This window comes from Lynx canadensis, chromosome E1, assembly GCF_007474595.2.
Source record: "Lynx canadensis isolate LIC74 chromosome E1, mLynCan4.pri.v2, whole genome shotgun sequence".
Classification (NCBI taxonomy): Eukaryota; Metazoa; Chordata; class Mammalia; order Carnivora; family Felidae; genus Lynx; species Lynx canadensis.
This window is the reverse complement of record NC_044316.2, coordinates 36820639-36839848: the sequence shown is the minus strand read 5'-3', so window position 1 is coordinate 36839848 and position 19210 is coordinate 36820639. Positions and strand designations below refer to the sequence as shown.

Sequence of the window (19210 nt, the reverse complement as noted above, 5' to 3'; positions counted from 1 at the left end):
ATAATGGGGGGGGGGGGGGTGGGCAGCTGGATGGGATTTGCATTTTAAAGATTCTTCTGACACTGATAGTGGAGGCTGGATTAGAGGGGGCCAGGCCAGAGGCTGGGGAGCCATTTGAAGACTCTGGGCAGTATTCCAGGCCGAGCAGAAGGTGGTTAGTGCCAGGGTCGGGGCAAAGGGGATGGAGAGTGGTGAGTGGATTGGAGAGAGGTTTATATTTAGGAGCTAGACTCATGAGGGCTTGATGAGTCCATAGGCAAAGAGGATGATGTTCAGGTTTCCTTGTGATTGGAAATACCAGACAGAAGTTGGTTGCACCAGAGACTATTATTCATCGAGTCCACAGGCACTGAAGGGCCCCTGTGTTGTGTGTAGCAGTGCAGTGAAAACCGCCCCGCCCTCCCCCCCAACCCTTCTGCGAATATCGAGAGACATTAAGCCTGTGATTATTTAATGGGTGGCGAGTGTTACCAGAGGGTTAACCTCATCTCAGGGGTCTGAGTAAATGACAGCTGGGTACATAGTGGGCTCTCAATAAATTTTTCTGGGGAAAAACCTGGCTGAGACATGAAGGGTGAGTAGGTGTTAGCTAGTAAAGAGAGAAGAAAGAGCCCTGAGCAAGGAAGGGTCAGTGGCAGAGATGAAAGCTTCAAGGATCTGGAAGGGGGCCTGTGGGGGCCAGGGATGAGAACGCTGGGAGAGGATGGGCAGAGGTGGCAGCTCGGTGTGGGAAGTCCTGTGGCCCGCCCAAGTGGAAGGCTCACAGAGGGCCGGATGTACCCGCCTGCCCCTCAGGAGAGCTGGGCCACATGCAGATCCAGGAGGTGGCAGTCTGTGGACAGTACCTGGAGCCCTGTGAGTGGGCATGGTCACCTGTGGAACAGGTATTGGGTGAGAAGGATGGGTGTTGAGGAACAGAACCCGAAAGGGGAAGAGGAGGCTGGAGAGATAGGAGAAGATCCATGGGAATTTTGAGGCGTTGGGAATAGTCCAGGGTCAAGAACGGCTGACCGAGGGTCTGTTGGATCTAGCAGGGAGGAGGTCTTGGGTGACCCAAGCAGGAGCAGGGAGAGCAGAGAGCCAGGGTCAAAGTCCTGATGCTGCTGCTCAGGGAAATAAGCAAGTGAGAAAGGAGGGAAACAGTAAAGTGCCGGCAGCTTTTCCACCAGGCCTGTACAGAAAGAGCCCCGAGACTCAGGGGCTGCTTCTCAGCTGGTGTTCGAACTAGACTGGCTTCCAGTCTGGGGAAAGGAGAGTCAGGGGTGGTGCCATCAGGCCCTAGACCCCACCCCACCCCACCCCCCAACCCTCCAGTCTGGAAGCCTTCCTTGATGCCCTTGGCATTCCTTGGAGCCTGAGAGAGCTACTGTTGCTTGTGTAATAAATCACTGTAAAACTTCACCAGCCAAAGGACTGTTGGGAAAGTTCTAGCTAACCTGAATTAATGAAAAGTCTGAATGGCACAACTCTGAAAGGAATGCAGCTTTTTCTTTCAAGAACGCTTAGGAAATCCCACTCACCAGTGCTGCTAAGTGTAGGTTTCAGTGACCGGATCTAAACTGCTGTTAAAAGCACGCAGTACAATTGAAATGGTCGAAGTGGCATAAAACAATTACGTGGTTTTGCACAAGAGTCCCTTTGCAGTCTTCATACACTATTTAGCCTCCCTTTGAATAGTATGAAGACAAAGTTAAGCACAATTTATGTCCAAATTACACATTTAAATATAAGGTTCTAAATTAATGAGGTTCTAAAGTACCTTTGATCATCGTCTTGCAGTTACACATCTATGCTTACTTCTGAACCACTTTTCATTTCCAAACACCCAACTGGAAATGCTTCTCTTTTCCCTTTCATGGTTAATCCCAGGATATAGTTCTCCAGTGGTAGGGAGATCAGTCTCTGTTTTGGTTGCCCAAGCCTGCACCCGAGGGGCCACAAAGCTCTGAGTGACACTAGGAGAGATACTTACAAACACTGGTTTGAAATCTAGAGGGTTATTTCAAGAGCCAACTGGGGAGGAAAATGAAACCAAACCCAAATGGTACAAGGTCGTCGCGCACCAGCAGGCTGCTTCGGTAAATGCTGCTGTAACTTCCTAACTGAAGAATTGCTCAGAGCCCAACCTGGTCTCCAAACAGTTTGAGTCCAGGGTAACAACAACTGTAGAGGGAGAAAGGGAGATGAGTAAGAAGCTCAAGGCCTTTTTTCAAGTCGTTTGCACTCTGTCCCATTCTAGTGTCCTTCTATTTCAGAGCAGAGGATGTCTGCGGGAGTCAGTCACCAATTTTAGCTAAGTGAACCTGAGCCCAGGGGAGCCTCCTGGGAGAGCCCCTGCCTTCCCTTCCCATCCTTGGCTGCAAGTAACTCATTTTGTGTTTTTAATCGCAACATGGCCTGAGAATTGAAAAAGTCTTATAAAAGTTCGTTTAGTCCAGCTTCCCACCCCATCTAGACATCCCATCTCTGACAGAGACACACATCCTGCCTCTGTCTAAACGATTCCAGAAAAGGGAGAACATTACCTCAAAAGGCAACAGATTCTATCTTTTGAAAGTTTTCCCTTCTATTAATCCAAAATCTGCCTTCTTTTTTTTTTTAAGTAAACTCTACCTGCAGTGTGGGGCTCAAACTTATGACCCCGAGATCAAGAGTTACATGCTCAACTGACTGAGCCAGCCAGGCATCCCCAAAATCTGCCTTCTTGAAGTTACCACCCTAAAGTCTTGAACCACCTATGGGATAAGTCCCCTGGTGGATATCACTAGTCTGGCATCCTGGTCACACCATTGCTCCTGTCCTCTGACCAAGCTCCAATTGAAAATGCCCCTTTCAAAATGTCCCTCAGAATGAAAGCTGACACTTCAGATGTGGCCCAGTTGTGCAGAACGCACTGGGACGATTAACTTCTTCTTCTGTGATTGAACTTTTGGAAATGCAGTCCAGGATTGCAGTAGCTTTTTTGGCAACCACGTCTAGATTCTATTGCCTCCCGTTTAGCTTTGAGAAGAACCCACTGGGGCTTTTTCACAGGAGAGCCACTGTTAAGCTCTGTCTTCCTGTTCTGCATGCATGTGATTTTTTTTTTTTTTTTAACCCAAGGGCAAGATGTACTCAACTACAAAGTTTAAACTACTGTTTATTGATTACCCACTGTGTGCTCGCTGCTCTCCATAGTAATTATTGATGCCTCCTAGAATCCCAGGATGTCCCGGGCCCTTTGTCTTACAGCGCAGTGAGGCTGAGAGGGATGCCCCCGCCACCCCACAGATGACAGCACAGACCCAGCTCTCATTTAGGTCTGGATGGAGCCTCATGCTCTAAAAGCACTGCACATACTAGTTTTTAAAGATCTCTGAACCCTAATACTGACACCCATTGTATTTATAACCCTCAGTTTTGTGACATCTGTGAGTTGAACTTGCCTGCTTGGTCTTTGCATGGTTTTCCAAACTTCAGTGGTGAATCGACTACTCTAAAGCCACGTTTTCCAGCCTCTAGGGCGCAGAACCAATTTAGTGAGTCACAGCCAGCATTTAAAAAAAATGAAATAGAGTAGAAAAATACCCAAGCACATCACACAGAGTAACGTAGATTTTGTTTCAGGAAACTCAGTGCCTGAGCATAGGACAGGGAGGCGTGTGGGTGCGCGCATACTCAGTCTTTATGTAAATTGTTTTTATAACTGTGGTTCGTGGTCAGAATGCTTTGAACATCACTGCTCTAAAGGAAAAATGTTTTTGAGTCAACTTAGATTGTCTTCATTAGAATGCTGCAACCTTACTTAATTGTGCACAGAAATCTGTTATCAACTCATTGATCTAGCTCCTATAAAATTAATTAACTACAAAAAAGCCAGTAAGAATCACATCAGCAACTTCCTTCTGGGAGGCTGACACTTGATGGAACCCGTATCGCGGCTGTCAGCAGCAGCGTGCCACAGCCTCGACACCTCAGGCTCCCTGAGCTGCAGACGCCTACCCTGCAGCGTCTAGTGCAACACAGCCCTCCCACGCTTCTTTTTTTTTTTTTTTTTTTTAATTTTTTTTTTTTCAACGTTTATTTATTTTTGGGACAGAGAGAGACAGAGCATGAATGGGGGAGGGGCAGAGAGAGAGGGAGACACAGAATCGGAAACAGGCTCCAGGCTCTGAGCCATCAGCCCAGAGCCCGACGCGGGGCTCGAACTCACGGACCGCGAGATCGTGACCTGGCTGAAGTCGGAGACGCTTAACCGACTGCGCCACCCAGGCGCCCCCCTCCCACGCTTCTTAAGAGCCGTCATCCCTCACTTTGCACAAATGTGTCGTGAATTAAATGTGCAGAATTAAGTTGTCTTAATTAGCCCACGCAGTTAGAGCGGCGCCACTTGGCACTGGTACAGTTGTGAAAACACACACAGGCCCCGAAACAGGCAAAGCCCGGTAAAGCAACAGTCACCCATGATCTCTATAGCATGCGTTCATTTTAAAAGACCAGCACAGTGAAAACACCGGAATAAAACATTCTGGTAGAAAAAGCACGGGCCTCCCAGGAGAAGCTGCCGACCCTTGCCCTGGGGCCCACCCCTGAGTTTGAGACACCCTGGTGGACCTTGCAGCAAACTCCCCAGGGTGTGTGGATCTCAGCCCTTTTAGGTAGAGGCACATTCAGCTTAGCCCCCAACCCAGACTATCCTGCCTGTGTTTTTGGTTTTGTTTTTGTTTTTTTCCTTCTCGTTTATAAGGATATTACGAAAATTTCAGTCAGATCCCTTGTTGAACTAAACACACAGCAACAACCCTTCTCTTGGTGTATCCATGCAAAACCCCAGGAAACAAGCATGACTCATTTTTTTGCAACCCTGTGCTTATTCCTTACGATCACTGCTTCCTTACTGCAGTAATTGTAGCGTGCGGTCATCTGTTCTAGCATTTTGCCGAGGATCAGTGTCTGTATTATTGCAGGATCTCCTAATACGATTTTGCTTAGAGCTGCCCTCTGGCTTCTCATATACTTTGCGAGTGGTGGCCTGTAAAGTCGTACTCTGGAGTGCAGTTTGTGTGGCCGTAGGGCCTGGAAACCATTGAAGGCATCGTCTTACTGGCCCATCGTCTGTCCTGGGCTTAGTTCCTTCCCCTTGACTTTTTCTTTCCCTTCCCCCTACCTTTCCCGTGGAAGAATGAACTCTCCGCCAGAGCCAGCCTAGACGGAATGGTTTGAGTATTGCCCTCTTCTCCATGACTTCAGTCCTCTTCCCAGGAGATCAGGGGCTCATCTAAGCCTTCTCCCAGTCATCCAGACTAATAACCTGGTTTCTGTACTCCCTGAAAGCTATTTTCCAGAGGTTCAAGGTACAAGTCTTACTGCCCAGTGGCCTTCTCCTTAGTGAATTATGAACTACAAGATGGCATAGATTCTTTGCCCCAATTCTCATGATTTCCACTTTACTTATATTTCTCTTAGATCGATTAAGTTCAGAGTATTGATTCCCTTTGTTACTTCCTCAGCGTCTTTAGTTTTCTTTATTTAAAAATTAAAAAAAGCACAATCCCCCCGTTCATGCCTGTCTCTCTCTGTCCCAAAAATGAATAAACGTTGAAAAAAAAAAAATTAAAAAAAAAAAAAGGGGGCGCCTGGGTGGCGCAGTCGGTATTTAAAGCGTTCCGACTTCAGCCAGGTCACGATCTCGCGGTCTGTGAGTTCAAGCCCCGCGTCAGGCCTCTGGGCTGATGGCTCAGAGCCTGGAGCCTGTTTCCGATTCTGTGTCTCCTTCTCTCTCTGCCCCTCCCCCGTTCATGCATCTTGTCTCTCTCTGTGCCCAAAAATGAATAAACGTTGAAAAAAAAAAATTAAAAAAAAAAAAAAGCACAATAGAGTAGGTTCATTGTGGGAACATGAGAAAATCCAGGAAAACAAGGAGAAAAATTCTGAGTCAAATGAAATTCTACCACCAAGGGATAATGGCCTTTAACATTTCAGCATTTTTAAAGACTTTTCCTGCTGTACTCATATTTAGAAATATAACACATTTAACAAAAATAGAGTTTACTCTGTTTTCATTCTTTTTGTTATATTCAGTCATTAGTTCTAGTCCTGGTGACACCTTTGGGGCCATACCTACTATCCTATATGAATTTGCTTAAAGCAGTTCCCCATGTGCTGAAGATCCATACCTGGGCCGTTGTGCCTTTGTAATAAAGGCTGAGAATAAAGCACCTAAGTTTTCCTCATGGAGCAGACGTGTCCTTGTAGAGATCCTGGCTGAGGGATGCTTCTCTCCCAGGTTGGCTTGGCACCTGGCTATAGCAAGAGCGAGCAAGAAGCTTGGGTTAGAACTAGGGAGTTAGCTGCGGGGGAGGCGGGAGGGCGCCTCCAAATAGGGATTCCGATCTAGCTAGGGAGAGTCAGCAGTACCCTGTAGAGAGAGCTCCATTAGGTGACTGAAGCTGCTCTTGGTATAGTCTTGTATCGTCATGTTCTCCCAGGCTTTATGATGGCTGGAGACAGGACCAGCTGTCCTCACAGCCCCAGATGGCCAAGTTGGAGGAAGGAAAGAAGGTCATCTACTAACGGGCACCTGGGTGGCTCAGTCGTTTAAGCATCCAGTTTCAGCTCAGGTCATGATATCATGGTCAGTGATTTCGAGCCCCGCGTCAGGCTCTGTGCTGACAGCCCAGAGCCTGGAGCCAGCTTCAGATTGTGTGTCTCCCTCTCTCTGCTCCTTCCCCACTCACACTCTTTCTCTGTCTCTCAAAAATTAATAAAGTTTTTTTTTTTTTTAAAAGAAAGGTATAGGGTTGCTAATCTTGAGTGGGGAGATGTGAGGAAAGGTTAACATCTCTTGGAGAAGCAGCAGCAAAGAGGCGAAAAGAGTGTCTGAGCCAGTGGGCTTGGGTTCTGTTCCGGCATCTTGTGCATTGTTCTGTCTCTTTCCTTCCAGCAGGTCCACAGACCAGCATGGCTGCCACTGCCGCTGTCAGTCCCAGTGACTACCTGCAGCCCGCCGCCTCCACCACCCAGGTGAGTGGGCAGTGGCTTCTGAGGGTTGGGGCTGCATCGGCCTGGAAGCACTCCCGGAAGCCGACATTAAACCACAGCCAAAAGCTCTGTACTGGCTAGGATATGAGACCCGGGAAGGTTCGGTTGTCCGCTTTCTCTCAACTAAGAAGCCAGGGCTGCTTACCTAAGATGGCACAGTTGAGCCGAGGGAAAAGCGGGGTTAAACTCAAGGTCCCTTCCACCAGACCCCCTGACCATAAAAGGGAAACAGAGGCTGTGTCCCTACACAGAGGCTCTGTCTCTGTAGCCTCAAAAGAGCAGCCCTCCCCACTTTACCAGAGTGTTTATTCTTCCTATTGGCCCTCCCTTCCTCTTTCCCTCCCTCCCTTCCTCTTTCCCTCCCTCCCTTCCTCAGCCCTTCCTCAGCTGAGGAATCAGGGTCCCCTTCACCCCTGTGATGGGCCAATGGACTTCTATCTAAGAGCTGAGGATGGCTCCGTGAGCCCTGAGAAACAAGGATAGTGGGAAGTAAGGGTGTTAGTTTACCCTGCTATGGGGGTTTCTGGAGAGTTCCTTCCTGAGGAAGGCATTGCCCATTCTTTCTCCCTGAGAGAAAGCAGAGCCAGCAGGGAGGGGAAAGATGCTGGCACCCTGCCTACCACAGCGGTGGCGAAGAGCTTGCCAGGGGCCACGAAGGGCAGAGGGTGGCTGGGCAGCGGGTTCACACCTCACTTTCTCTCCGCCTATTCTCTCACAGGATTCCCAGCCATCTCCTCTAGCCCTGCTTGCTGCAACATGTAGCAAAATTGGCCCTCCAGCTGTTGAAGCTGCGGTGACGCCTCCTGCGCCCCCCCAGCCCACGCCACGGAAACTCGTCCCCATCAAACCTGCCCCTCTCCCCCTCAGTCCTGGCAAGAATAGCTTTGGAATCTTGTCCTCCAAAGGAAACATCCTTCAGATTCAGGGGTCACAACTGAGTGCGTCCTATCCTGGGGGGCAGCTGGTGTTCGCTATCCAGAACCCCACTGTGATCAACAAAGGGACCCGGTCAAATGCCAATATCCAATACCAGGCGGTCCCTCAGACCCAGGCGAGCAATTCCCAGACCATCCAGGTACAGCCCAGTCTCACCAACCAGATCCAGATCATCCCCGGCACCAGCCAAGCCATCATCACCCCCTCACCGTCCCACAAGCCTGTCCCCATCAAGCCAGCCCCCGTCCAGAAGTCAAGTACGACTACCACTCCTGTGCAGAGCGGCGCCAATGTGGTGAAGCTGACAGGTGGGGGCGGCAATGTGACGCTCACGCTGCCCGTCAACAACCTCGTGAACACCAGTGACTCCGGGGCCACCGCTCAGCTCCTCACGGAGAGCCCCCCCACACCACTGTCTAAGACTAACAAGAAAGCCCGAAAGAAGAGTCTGCCTGCCTCCCAGCCCCCCGTGGCTGTGGCTGAGCAGGTGGAGACGGTGCTGATCGAGACCACTGCGGACAACATCATCCAGGCAGGAAACAACCTGCTCATTGTTCAGAGCCCTGGTGGGGGCCAGCCAGCCGTGGTCCAGCAGGTCCAGGTGGTGCCCCCCAAGGCCGAGCAGCAGCAGGTGGTGCAGATCCCCCAGCAGGCCCTGCGGGTGGTGCAGGCGGCATCTGCCACCCTCCCCACCGTCCCCCAGAAGCCCTCCCAGAACTTTCAGATCCAGGCGGCTGAGCCGACGCCTACTCAGGTACCGCACTCACCCTCTGCACCTGCCTCCCTCTCGTTCACACTGAATGGCTGACACTCCGTTCCCCCTGGGCTTGCTCTGGAAGATGGTGCTGATGCATTTCCCACTTTGACCTGAGTGCTAGGATTCAGCATCGTCTGGGGTGGGCAGGAAGTGGCCATTTGGGCCGGCAAATGGGCTCTCTTCGGTTCATAGGGCTACGTACAGCTCACCCTTAGAAATAAGCCGAGATGTCCCTATATACCTATATTGTGGTCTAGTTTTTCTTTCAGGGAGTCTCTTTTGGAGGATGGGTAGGGGGCAGATATATACTTTTTAATAGTAAAGTTCGTTGTTTTTTTTTTTATTATGGAACTACATACTCAGAACGGTACAAGAATGAAACGAATTTCAGTCAGAACCATAGAATTTGATGTAAAGCAAGAAAACTCTGGTCATTGTTAATGACAAGAAAAAAAATAGGGAGACACAGGCCAGCTTGATGGCAGGAACTCTTAGGCTAGATTCATCTGTGATGCTAAGAACTTCAACAAAAATGTTCTTATTGGGGCTTTTATTAAGGTGGTGTATTACTCTGGAATATCTTTGGCTCTGTGTGAGTTGGTTTTATTCTCTGTGTATGCCTACTAAGTGCCAGAGATGGTGCCTGTGCTGCAGATGGAGAACCTGGAACTCAGGGAAGTTAGGAAGTATCCAGTAGCTCATGGGGCATAGGTGATAAGAGCCAGGATTCAGCTTGAAGTTCTGACTTCAAACCCCACGCTCTTTTCTGCTTTTCACTTTGACTTGCTGGATCTCAGTGGCAGGTGCTACAATTAAAATTGAGGACAAGGATTTTTTTAACGCAAGAAAACAGCTCCTGCCATCGAGGAATTTATCATGCAGTTGTCTAGAGAGAGAGAACCAAGGCATCACCATCAGCGAGGGTAGGGAGTTGTGTCCTCTTCCTGGGCGGAAAAGGAGTGCGCTTGAGTTTGACCTGTGGACATGGGAGTCACACAGGCGGAAATCTGAGGTCTGCCTTAGAGTGCCTCCTCCCTTCTGGCACATTCTGTATTGTCAAGTGATTTTCTTTAAACTGTTTAATTTACTTATTATAATATCTATGAGGTTTCATCATCAGATCTGCCGTACAGAGGAATTGAGGTGATACCCGCTCAGGTGCACACATCCTTGGCAGTACCTCCCCTCCGTTCCCTGAGGTCCCAGATCTTGAGACTGATGGAGGCAGGGCTTAAACCTAGGTCTTCCTAAGGACATAATCATGCAAATGTGCATAGATTTAACTACAACATTATTTTATTTTTTAAAATATTTTTTAAAGTTTTAATTTTTTTTTAATTTTTTTAACGTTTATTTATTTTTGAGAGACAGAGAATGAGCAAGGGAGGAACAGAGAGAGAGGGGGACACAGAATCCAAAGCAGGCTCCAGGCTCTGAGCTGTCAGCACAGAGCCCGACGCGGGGCTTGAACCTACAAACCATGAGATCATGACCTGAGCTGAAGTCAGTTGCTTAACCGACTGAGCCACCCAGGCGCCCCAGTTTTAATTTATTTTTAAAAGAGCGACAGAGCACGAGTGGGGAAGGGGTAGAGAGAGAGAGGGGGACAGAGGATCTGAAGCGGGCTCTGCTTTGCCAGCAGAGAGACCAATGTGGGCTCAGACTCACAAACCGTGAGATCGTGACTGGAGCTGAAATTGGATGCTTAACTGACTGAGCCACCCGGGTGTCCCTACAACATTATTTTAAAGATAAAATAGTTTTCCAATATCCTCAGGTGCTGTATATTACCACTAATTCTCTGTTAACTGTAGATGTAGGCAGTTTCCAGTCTTCTAGCTAAATAAATTCCTAAAAGTGGGGCAAAGGATATGGACATTTTTTTTAAAAAGGCATTATATTCTGATTCAGACATGGGCAGTTCACGGTCAAATCTGGCCCACCCATCTGCTTTCATAAATAAAGTTTAATTAGAAAGCAGACATGTCCATTTGTGCTGCATTTGCACTACAAGGCAGAGACCTCATCATGACCTACAGAGTTTAAAATATTTAGTATCTGCCCTTTACAGAAAAAGTTTGCTGACCCTTGCTCTATTTTAACAAAAAATGTTCTAGTAACAGAAACTTCAGATACACAGAAAATAGCAATTAATGTGCAAAAGGGGCACATATGAGAAAATTGGGGATGAGAACTGTGTATTCATTAAGAGATGCTGTAAGGTTTGTTTCTTGCTTTTAACTGAGAAGCACAGTCTCAGATAACCCAGGAATTTAAAAATAGCACTAATCAAAATCCCAGCAGGACTTTTTTAACAAATAACTTTTTGCCCCTGAATCATTTGAGTGTAAGTTGCCACCACAATCCCTGTCACTTCCAAATATTTTATAGAAAGGGTCTCATTATTACATGCAAGGACATTCTACATAATGACAGTACAACCATCACACCTAGGAAATTAGCAAAGAAACATGCTAGCATCTAGTTTAGAGACTCCACTCAGGTCTCAGCACTTGTCCCGATGATTCCGTTATGGCAAAAGACTTCCCATGTAGTTGGGAACTACATGCATGTAGTTGTCATGTCTCCTTAGCCTCTTTCGGTCTAGAACAGTTCTCCGTCTTAACTTGATGTTTGTGACCTTGACATTTTTTTAATGTTATTTATTTTTGAGAGAGGGAGAGAGAGCGTGCATAAACAGGGGAGGAACAGAGAGAGAGGAGATGCAGAATCAGAAGCAGGCTCCAGGCTCCGAGCTGTCAGCACAGAGCCCGATGTGGGGCTCGAACTCACGAACCATGGGATCACGGCCTGAGCTGAAGTCAGCTGCTTAAATGACTGAGCCACCCAGGCGCCCCTAATTTTAATTAAAATATATATATTTTTTAATTTTGAGGGGGGAGGGGCAGAGAAAGAAGGAGACACAGAATCCAAAACAGGCTCCAGGCTCTGAGCTGTCAGCACAGAACCTGACACAGGGCTCAAACTCACAAACTGCGAGATCATGACCTGAGCCGAAGTCGGATGTTCAACGGACTGAGCTACCCAGGTGCCACAATCTTGACACTTTTGAAGGCTACAGGCCAGTTATTTGTAGAATGTTCCTCAGTTTAGGTTTGCGTGATGTTTCCTCATGACCTCTGGGCTGTGCTTTTTTTTTTTTTTTTTTTTTTTTTTTTTTTTTTTTTTTTTTTTGCAGAAATACAGAAGTGATGCTGTGTTCTCACCATATCCTAAAAAGGGTGCATGATTTCAATTTGTCTCCCTACTGGTGACAATTAAAGTAGCAAATATGTTCACCAGATTTCTGCACCTTTTTTTCTTTGTAGTGAAGTAGTATTAAGAGGAAGATACTTTGAGATTATGTAAATATCCCATTCCTCATCAGACTTTTGCCCACTTGTTTTAGTATCTTTCATTAGAAGATATTTTCTTAAAATTAATGTTTTATTTTATTTATTTATTTATTTTTCAACGTTTTTATTTATTTTTGGGACAGAGAGAGACAGAGCATGAATTGGGGAGGGGCAGAGAGAGAGGGAGACACAGAATCGGAAACAGGCTCCAGGCTCTGAGCCATCAGCCCAGAGCCCGACGCGGGGCTCGAACTCACGGACCGCGAGATCGTGACCTGGCTGAAGTCGGACGCTTAACCGACTGTGCCACCCAGGCGCCCCAATGTTTTATTTTAGAAGAGGTTATATTTACAGAAACGTAAAGGTAGTGCAGAGAGTGTCTGTTTACCTCTCACTTGAGTTTCCCCCAGTGTTAAACATCATACATTACCAGGTACATTTGTCAAAACTAAGAAACCGACATTGTACAAGACTGTTACCTAACTCCAAACTTGATTTGGATGTCACCAGTCTTGCCATTTATGTCCGCCTTCTGTTCCAGGATCCAGTCCACATACCATGTTGCACTTAGCGGGCACATCTCCCTGGGCCCCTCAGGTGATAGCTTCTTGGTCGTTATTTTCCATGATCTTGACAGTCTTGAGGTGTATTGGTCAGGTATCCTACAGAATGCCCCCAGTCTGGGTTATAGGTTTTTGGAAAGAATACTACAGAGGTGAGATGGCCCTCTAATCACATTATATGAGGAGTACATGATGTCCATATGCCGTCCTGATGATGTCATGTCCCTGATGTTAACCTCTGTCGCTGGTTAAGGTCGCGTTTGCTAGGTCTCTTCATTGAAGTTACTACTTTTCCCATTCTCTGTTCTTTTTTGTTTTTAAGTTGATTTACTTATTTTGACAGAGAGAGAGAGAGAGAGAGCGCGAGCATGTACGCACACAAGTGGGGGAGGGGCAGAGAGAGAGACAGAGAATCCCGAGCAGGCTCTGCACTGTCCATGCAGAGCCTGACATGGGGCTAGACTAACTCACGAACTGTGAGATCATGACCTGAACCAAGATCAAGAGATGGACACTTGGGGCACCTGGGTGGCTCAGCTGGTTAAGCCTCTGACTTCAGCTCAGGTCAATTCTCACAGTTCATGAGTTCGAGCCCCACATCAGGCTCTGTGCTAACAGCTCGGAGCCTGCTTCAGATTCTGTGTTTCCCTCTCTCTCTCTTTCTCTCTCTCTGCTCCTTTCCTGCTCACGCTCTGTCTCTCTCAAAAATAAATACACATAAAAAAGAGAGAGAGAGATAGACACTTAACCGACTGAGCCACCCAGGCGCCCCTCTCTGTTCTTTGGAAGGGAGTTGCTAAGTCCTAATATGGGAGTTGCCCATATTCATGGGCAAGAGTAGGGGTTAAGAATTAAGCTCTGCATCCTGGAAGAGAAAGTATCTACATAATATTATTGGGAATTCTTCTATAAAGATGACTTTTTCTTCTTTATTTACTTATTCATTTATTTCTAGCAGTAGAGGGACTCATGTATATCTATGTTATACTTTGGGTTATAATCCAGGACTGTGTTCTTTATTTTGTTACTCACATTGGTCCCACCCTCGGCCATTTGGAGCTCTTTCGGGTTGGCCTCTGTATCCCCTGACATACTCCCATCCTTTTCTCTTTTAAATCAGCTGTAAATATTCACATACTATGAAATTTACCCTTTTAAAGTGTACAACTCAGTAGGTTTTAGTATGTTCACAGAGTTGTGCAGCCATCCCCACTGTCTAGTTTTAGAACATTTTCATAACCCCCCCCCCCCCCCCCCCGCAAAAGAAACCCTGTACCTTTAGTAGCCACTCCTCCTCTCCCCTTTCCCCCAACCCCGCTGGCGACCACTAATCCATTTTGTGTCTTTATGGAATCGTCTATTCTGGATATTTCATTAAATGGAACCTTACAATGAGCTTTTGCAGTCAACTTGTTTCACTTAGTAATAATGTTTTCAGGGTCCATCCCTGTTGTAGCAGGTTCTTCATTCCTTGTATTTTCCTAGCCCCAGCCCTGGGGTGGATCATTCTTCCCAGGAGTCCTGGTTCTGATTGGAAATTGTGTCATTCTCTTCTCCATCTGTTTTTTATGTCAATAGGGACTATTAGGTTCCCATTTTATCCAGTGGGTTATAACCCATTAGTAGTATTATTTTGATGTTCAGGTTTTCCCGTATTTGGCCAATGGGAGACCCCTCAGGCTGGCTCCCATGTCCTCTTCCCATGACACCACCATTCTTGTACCTTCGTACTTTCTGGTACAACAGGTGTTCCAAGGTCTTGCACTTTCCCTGCCCCCAAACCTGGAATCAGCTCTTTCTCCAAGGAGCCCTGGTTCCTTTTAGTGGAGCATGAGTTTTAGAAGCTGAGACCTGGGTGCTGGGTGAGTTCATTATCCCTGGAGTATTGCTGCTCCCAGCCTCTCTCAGTGGACACAGCCAAGAAGTATACATAAATATACATAAGTACGTATGTACACATATATGTAATACCTACATAGATAAAGATACGGACACGCATATACCTACATATATTATCACACATTTCTATCTCTGTTTCTCTATATTGAAACCCAAGAGTTTCCACCAGTACCTCCGATTCCTGTCCAGTGCCACACACTTTATTCTCGATTCTCCCTTTCCATATTTGTAACCATCTTCTGTGACAGAACCCTCGCTTCCATTAGCCTTAATATACCCCTTTCTGGATCACTGCCCCCTGGATTTCAGCTCTCCCATGTGGACAGGTGCCTGCTGGGGCTGGACACCCGTGCCAGGCTGCTGTCATCACTGCCCCACAAATGCCCTCCTCATCCCACTCACGCTCTAACGTGCATATTTTTAAGGCTTTTGATAGACCTTCCCACATTTCCCTCCAGTAGGACCAGACCACCTCACAACTCCTGCTCCTGACGTAAGAGTGCCCGTTTCCCTGCTGTCTCACCAACAGTGAGCATATTTATTTTTCCATCTTTGCCAATCTGAGGTGGAGGACAACTGTTCCTCATCGATCGTGCCTCCTAAGAGCTATTTTCGTTTGGCGGTCATTCATGGTGCATCTTTTGTGAAGTTCCCATTTAGCTCCCTTCTAATTCTCTACTTCTGACGCTGGTGTTGTATCTTTCATGCTGAGGAAATTCGGTGTTTGGTTTCCAATCAGTCGTCAGCATTTGCCACCTTAGTGTGGGGATGCCATCGACAGTGTGTGAATGTAGGTCTGGGCCAGCTGGGGAAGACTTGGGTGGGTGAAGAGGCACCCTCACTTCTCACTTGGGTGCAGAGGGATAACACTGTTCAAAGTGCAGGGGCCCAGCCTCTGCTGGGGCACTGACCCTTTTTCTCCGGCCCTTCCCAGGTCTACATCCGTACGCCTTCCGGTGAGGTGCAGACGGTCCTCGTCCAGGACAGCCCCCCAACAACAGCTGCAGCCACCTCTACCACCACCTGTAGCAGCCCTGCGTCCCGTGCTCCCCATCTGAGTGGGACCAGCAAAAAGCACTCGCCGCAATTCTCCGGAAAGAGCGCCCCCTGCCAAAGATCGCCCCCGCTGGGAGCATCATCAGCCTGAACGCAGCCCAGCTGGCAGCAGCGGCCCAGGCCATGCAGACCATCAACATCAACGGTGTCCAGGTCCAGGGCGTGCCTGTCACCATCACCAATACAGGAGGTGAGAGTGGGCCCTTGGGCCAGGGTGTGGGCAGCAGGCCTGCTCGCCTCACCCCTGGAGCCGTGGGCCAGCCCGGGGTTCCCAGGAACCACAGCAAGAATACCGCCCATCATTTGCCTGGTCCCTTCTAGCTTAAGAGCATGTCCACTTGGTCCTTACAGAAGTCCTAGGAGATAGTTTTTGTTTTTTGGGTTTTTTGTTTTTTTTAAACGTTTGTTATTGAGAAACAGAGACACAGCATGAGCAGGGGGGGGCAGAGAGAGGAGACACAGAGTCTGAAGCAGGCTCCTGGCTCTGAGCTGTCAGCACAGAGCCCGATGCGGGGCTTGAAGTCATGAACCGTGAGATCATGACCCAAGCCGAAGTCGGACGCTCAACCGACTGAGCCACCCAGGCGCCCCTAGGAGATAGTTTAAGATGCGTGTTGGCCCCACCTGACAGCTGAAGACCTTGAATATGATGGAGAAATAAGATGTACTCAGGAAAACTCTCCAGCTAACATACACATGCAAATTAGCATGGTACAGACCAGAGAGGGATGTTCAAGGGAGGTTCCAGGTAAAGGGACTTGAAAGAAGCCTCCTAAGAGGAGACAGCCTTGAGTTAACGGTTAGAAGGAAAGGAGGGAGCCTTTGGCAGTGGGAATGGCTTGAGCTACACTTCAGCTGGGTGGTAATACTTGGCAGTATTTATAGCGCCACGGCCCTTGCACGTAAGGAACATGGGAGCTACCTAGCAGAATGGTTCCTGGTGCTTTAGCTGGGTGTTCTTAATTTTTTGGTTAAAGTTTTTTAGAAATTTATTTTTTTGAGAGAGAGAGTATGTGAGTAGGGGAGGGGCAGAGAGAGAGACAGAGAGAGAGAGAGAGGGAAGAATCCCAAGCAGGCTCCATACTGTCCACGCAGAGCTTGACATGGGGGCTTGAACTCAAACGGTGAGATCACGGCCTGAGCCAAAATCAACAGTCAGTGGCTTAACCATCTGAGCCACCCAGGCGCCCCCTCGTTGAGTGTTCTTCAGCTGGGTGAGGAGCACTTTTCAAGCCAGTGGGAGTTCTCTCATCCTTAATCTCCTCTCATCCTTAAATGAATCTATGTCACTCTGGTTTAGAGGCATAGGATTGAATCCACTCAGAGAGACACCAGTGTTAGGTCAGTGACACTCCCCGTGCTTTGAATGGCTTTATGCACGTTGCAGAGGACTTGATTTGTCCCGTTTCCGCACTCTTATTAACAAAATCCCTGGAGACGTCCCTGAGAGCAGAGTTGGTATCTCACAAGGGCCTGAGGTTGGAGGCGTTTCTGAAGAACACTCCAGGACCACTCAAGACAAGACCCTTCCCCACTGAGGTCACGTGGGCAGAGTCTGACACCGAACTCTGCCTGCGTAGTGTAGTGTTCAGGACACTGCCCCGGAGGTCAACTGCCTGGGTTCAGACGCAGCTTCTACCAATTATTACCTATGACCTTGATATGCCGTTGAGCCTCAGCCTCAACCATAAAAGAGGGATAACAGTCTCTAACTCAAGGGGTTATGAGGGTTAGATTAGTTAACACCCTTAGAGTCTCTAACGTGGTCTCTGGCACCTGACAGCCTCCCAAAAGTGTGAGCCACTCCGATGATCATCTGTGTCGAGTGCAGCAGGGAAGAGGGGCGCCAGGCTTCGTGACCCTGAACCCTGCCCCCCTCTCGTCCACAGGGCAGCAGCAGCTGACGGTGCAGAACGTCTCCGGGAACAACCTGACCATCAGCGGCTGAGCCCCACGCAGATCCAGCTACAGATGGAGCAGGCGCTGGCCGGAGAGGCCCAGCCCGGGGAAGCGGCGCCGCATGGCCTGCACGTGTCCCAACTGCAAGGACGGGGACAAGAGGTGATTCGAGGGGAGGGGCCACGCCCCCAGCCCGGCACGGACCCTGTTGCCCCGGCCCTTCTCCGGGACGCAGGTGGGAGAGGAGTGAGGTAGCAGCTGCCTGCCACCCGTCCCCCTCACCTTTCCTGTGCCCTCCGACCTGACCTCTTGTCCTCTCTCTGACCTGTCCTGCCTCCCTCTTCTACCCCCTCCCTTTCTCGGCTTCCCACCCCCTCCGTCCCCACCCTCAACCCAACTCCCAGGTCTGGAGAGCAGGGCAAGAAGAAGCACGTGTGCCACATCCCCGACTGTGGCAAGACCTTCCGCAAGACGTCCTTGCTGCGGGCTCACGTGCGCCTGCACACCGGCGAGCGGCCCTTTGTCTGCAACTGGTTCTTCTGTGGAAAGAGGTTCACACGGAGCGACGAGCTCCAGCGGCACGCCCGCACCCACACAGGTCTGTCCCCTCCCCTGCGGCACGCTCCGGGCCGCACGGGGTGCTTCCGGCCTCTCCCTCAGCCCACTCAGCAACATCGAGATTCCCGGCCGCGCTGAGTGAGAGCTACACTCTCACTTCTCGGGGGTCCAGGCCTACCCAGGAAATTCTTTCAGGCCAGTCCTTTACTGTAGTGTTTGCCAGAGTGATGCCATTCACGTTACGCAGCCTCGATGACGTCTGCTGTAGCCGCACGGTTATTTATTTAACAAGCCCTGCTGTACCGTGCCAGCCACTGGACAGTGCGTGTTACCAATGAACTAACTTAATCCTTATAACGACTCTGTGGGGAGGGTTCTTTATTATGCCCATTTACTGAGACATGGGGAGGTGGCTGGGTCACCAGGCCCTCTGGTTCCCAGGTCAAAATCTCTTTTTTTTTTTTTTTAAGTTATTTATTTTGAGAGAGCATGAACAGGGGAGGGGCAAGAGAGGGAGAAAATCCTAAGCTGTCAGCGCAGAGCCCAACACAGGGCTCCAGCTCACGACCCGTGAGATCATGACCTGAACCGAGATAGTTGGACGCTTAACTGACTGAGCCCCCCAAGTCCACGGTCTAAATCACTGTCCCACACTGCCTCTGCTACTATCACTTTCCAAATGATTTTCCTCAGATTGTTTCACTGTTTTTACTCCTTTACGTCTAGTGCAATATTTCTGGCACCACAGGCTTGATAATAGTTACATATTTTAATGCACTGGCAAATAAATGCAAAACTATAAAGTAGAACAGTGTTCGTCCAGCTACCACCTAACACTGTTGCGGGCATCTCCAGTGGCCTGTGGCACATGCTTTGAGAACCACTGCCAGGGCGAGTGTCTCCAGTGCGCAGACCCCTGGCCTGGGACTAGGGATGGGGCACGTGACCCAAAGCTACAGCCCCTGGCCAGCCACCCTCCTGGGGGAAGAAGAGTAAATATTCAGAATGGCAGCTGACAGGTCGGTGGGCAAGTGGGGCTTTTCAGCAAGTGGGTCAGTCACAGGGACAAAGATCAGAAGGAAGCAGGTGACAGCCCTACTTGGGAAGAGTCCTGGGTGCAGGTACAGGGACACGAGTACAGCATTTCAGGCAAGGGACAAGGGAGG

At 48.8% G+C, this 19210-nt stretch overlaps 1 protein-coding gene and 1 long non-coding RNA gene across 9 annotated transcripts in view; one reads left to right on the top strand and one right to left on the bottom strand.

The window, feature by feature from the left end:
* The window catches only part of LOC115501845, a 37666-nt gene that overhangs the window by 10490 nt on the left and 7966 nt on the right, over nt 1-19210 (bottom strand). For 4 of the 8 annotated variants that reach the window (XR_003964924.1, XR_003964926.1, XR_003964925.1 and 1 more), the window contains 2 exons: nt 6156-6282; nt 2064-2163 (listed from right to left, as the gene is read on the bottom strand). This is a non-coding gene — a long non-coding RNA (uncharacterized LOC115501845). Of the gene's footprint in view, nt 1-2063; nt 2164-5146; nt 5211-6155; nt 6404-19210 lie in introns of those variants that run through there. The other 4 variants (XR_003964927.1, XR_003964922.1, XR_003964921.1 and 1 more) reach the window with 2 other exon arrangements.
* Nucleotides 1-19210, top strand: part of SP2 (Sp2 transcription factor) — a 28102-nt gene that overhangs the window by 7407 nt on the left and 1485 nt on the right. The window contains 8 exon segments of the mRNA XM_030297051.1: nt 6923-7002; nt 7739-8710; nt 15466-15607; nt 15610-15777; nt 17477-17530; nt 17533-17593; nt 17595-17648; nt 17891-18084. Of these exon segments, the coding sequence (XP_030152911.1) occupies nt 6923-7002; nt 7739-8710; nt 15466-15607; nt 15610-15777; nt 17477-17530; nt 17533-17593; nt 17595-17648; nt 17891-18084 (1725 nt within the window).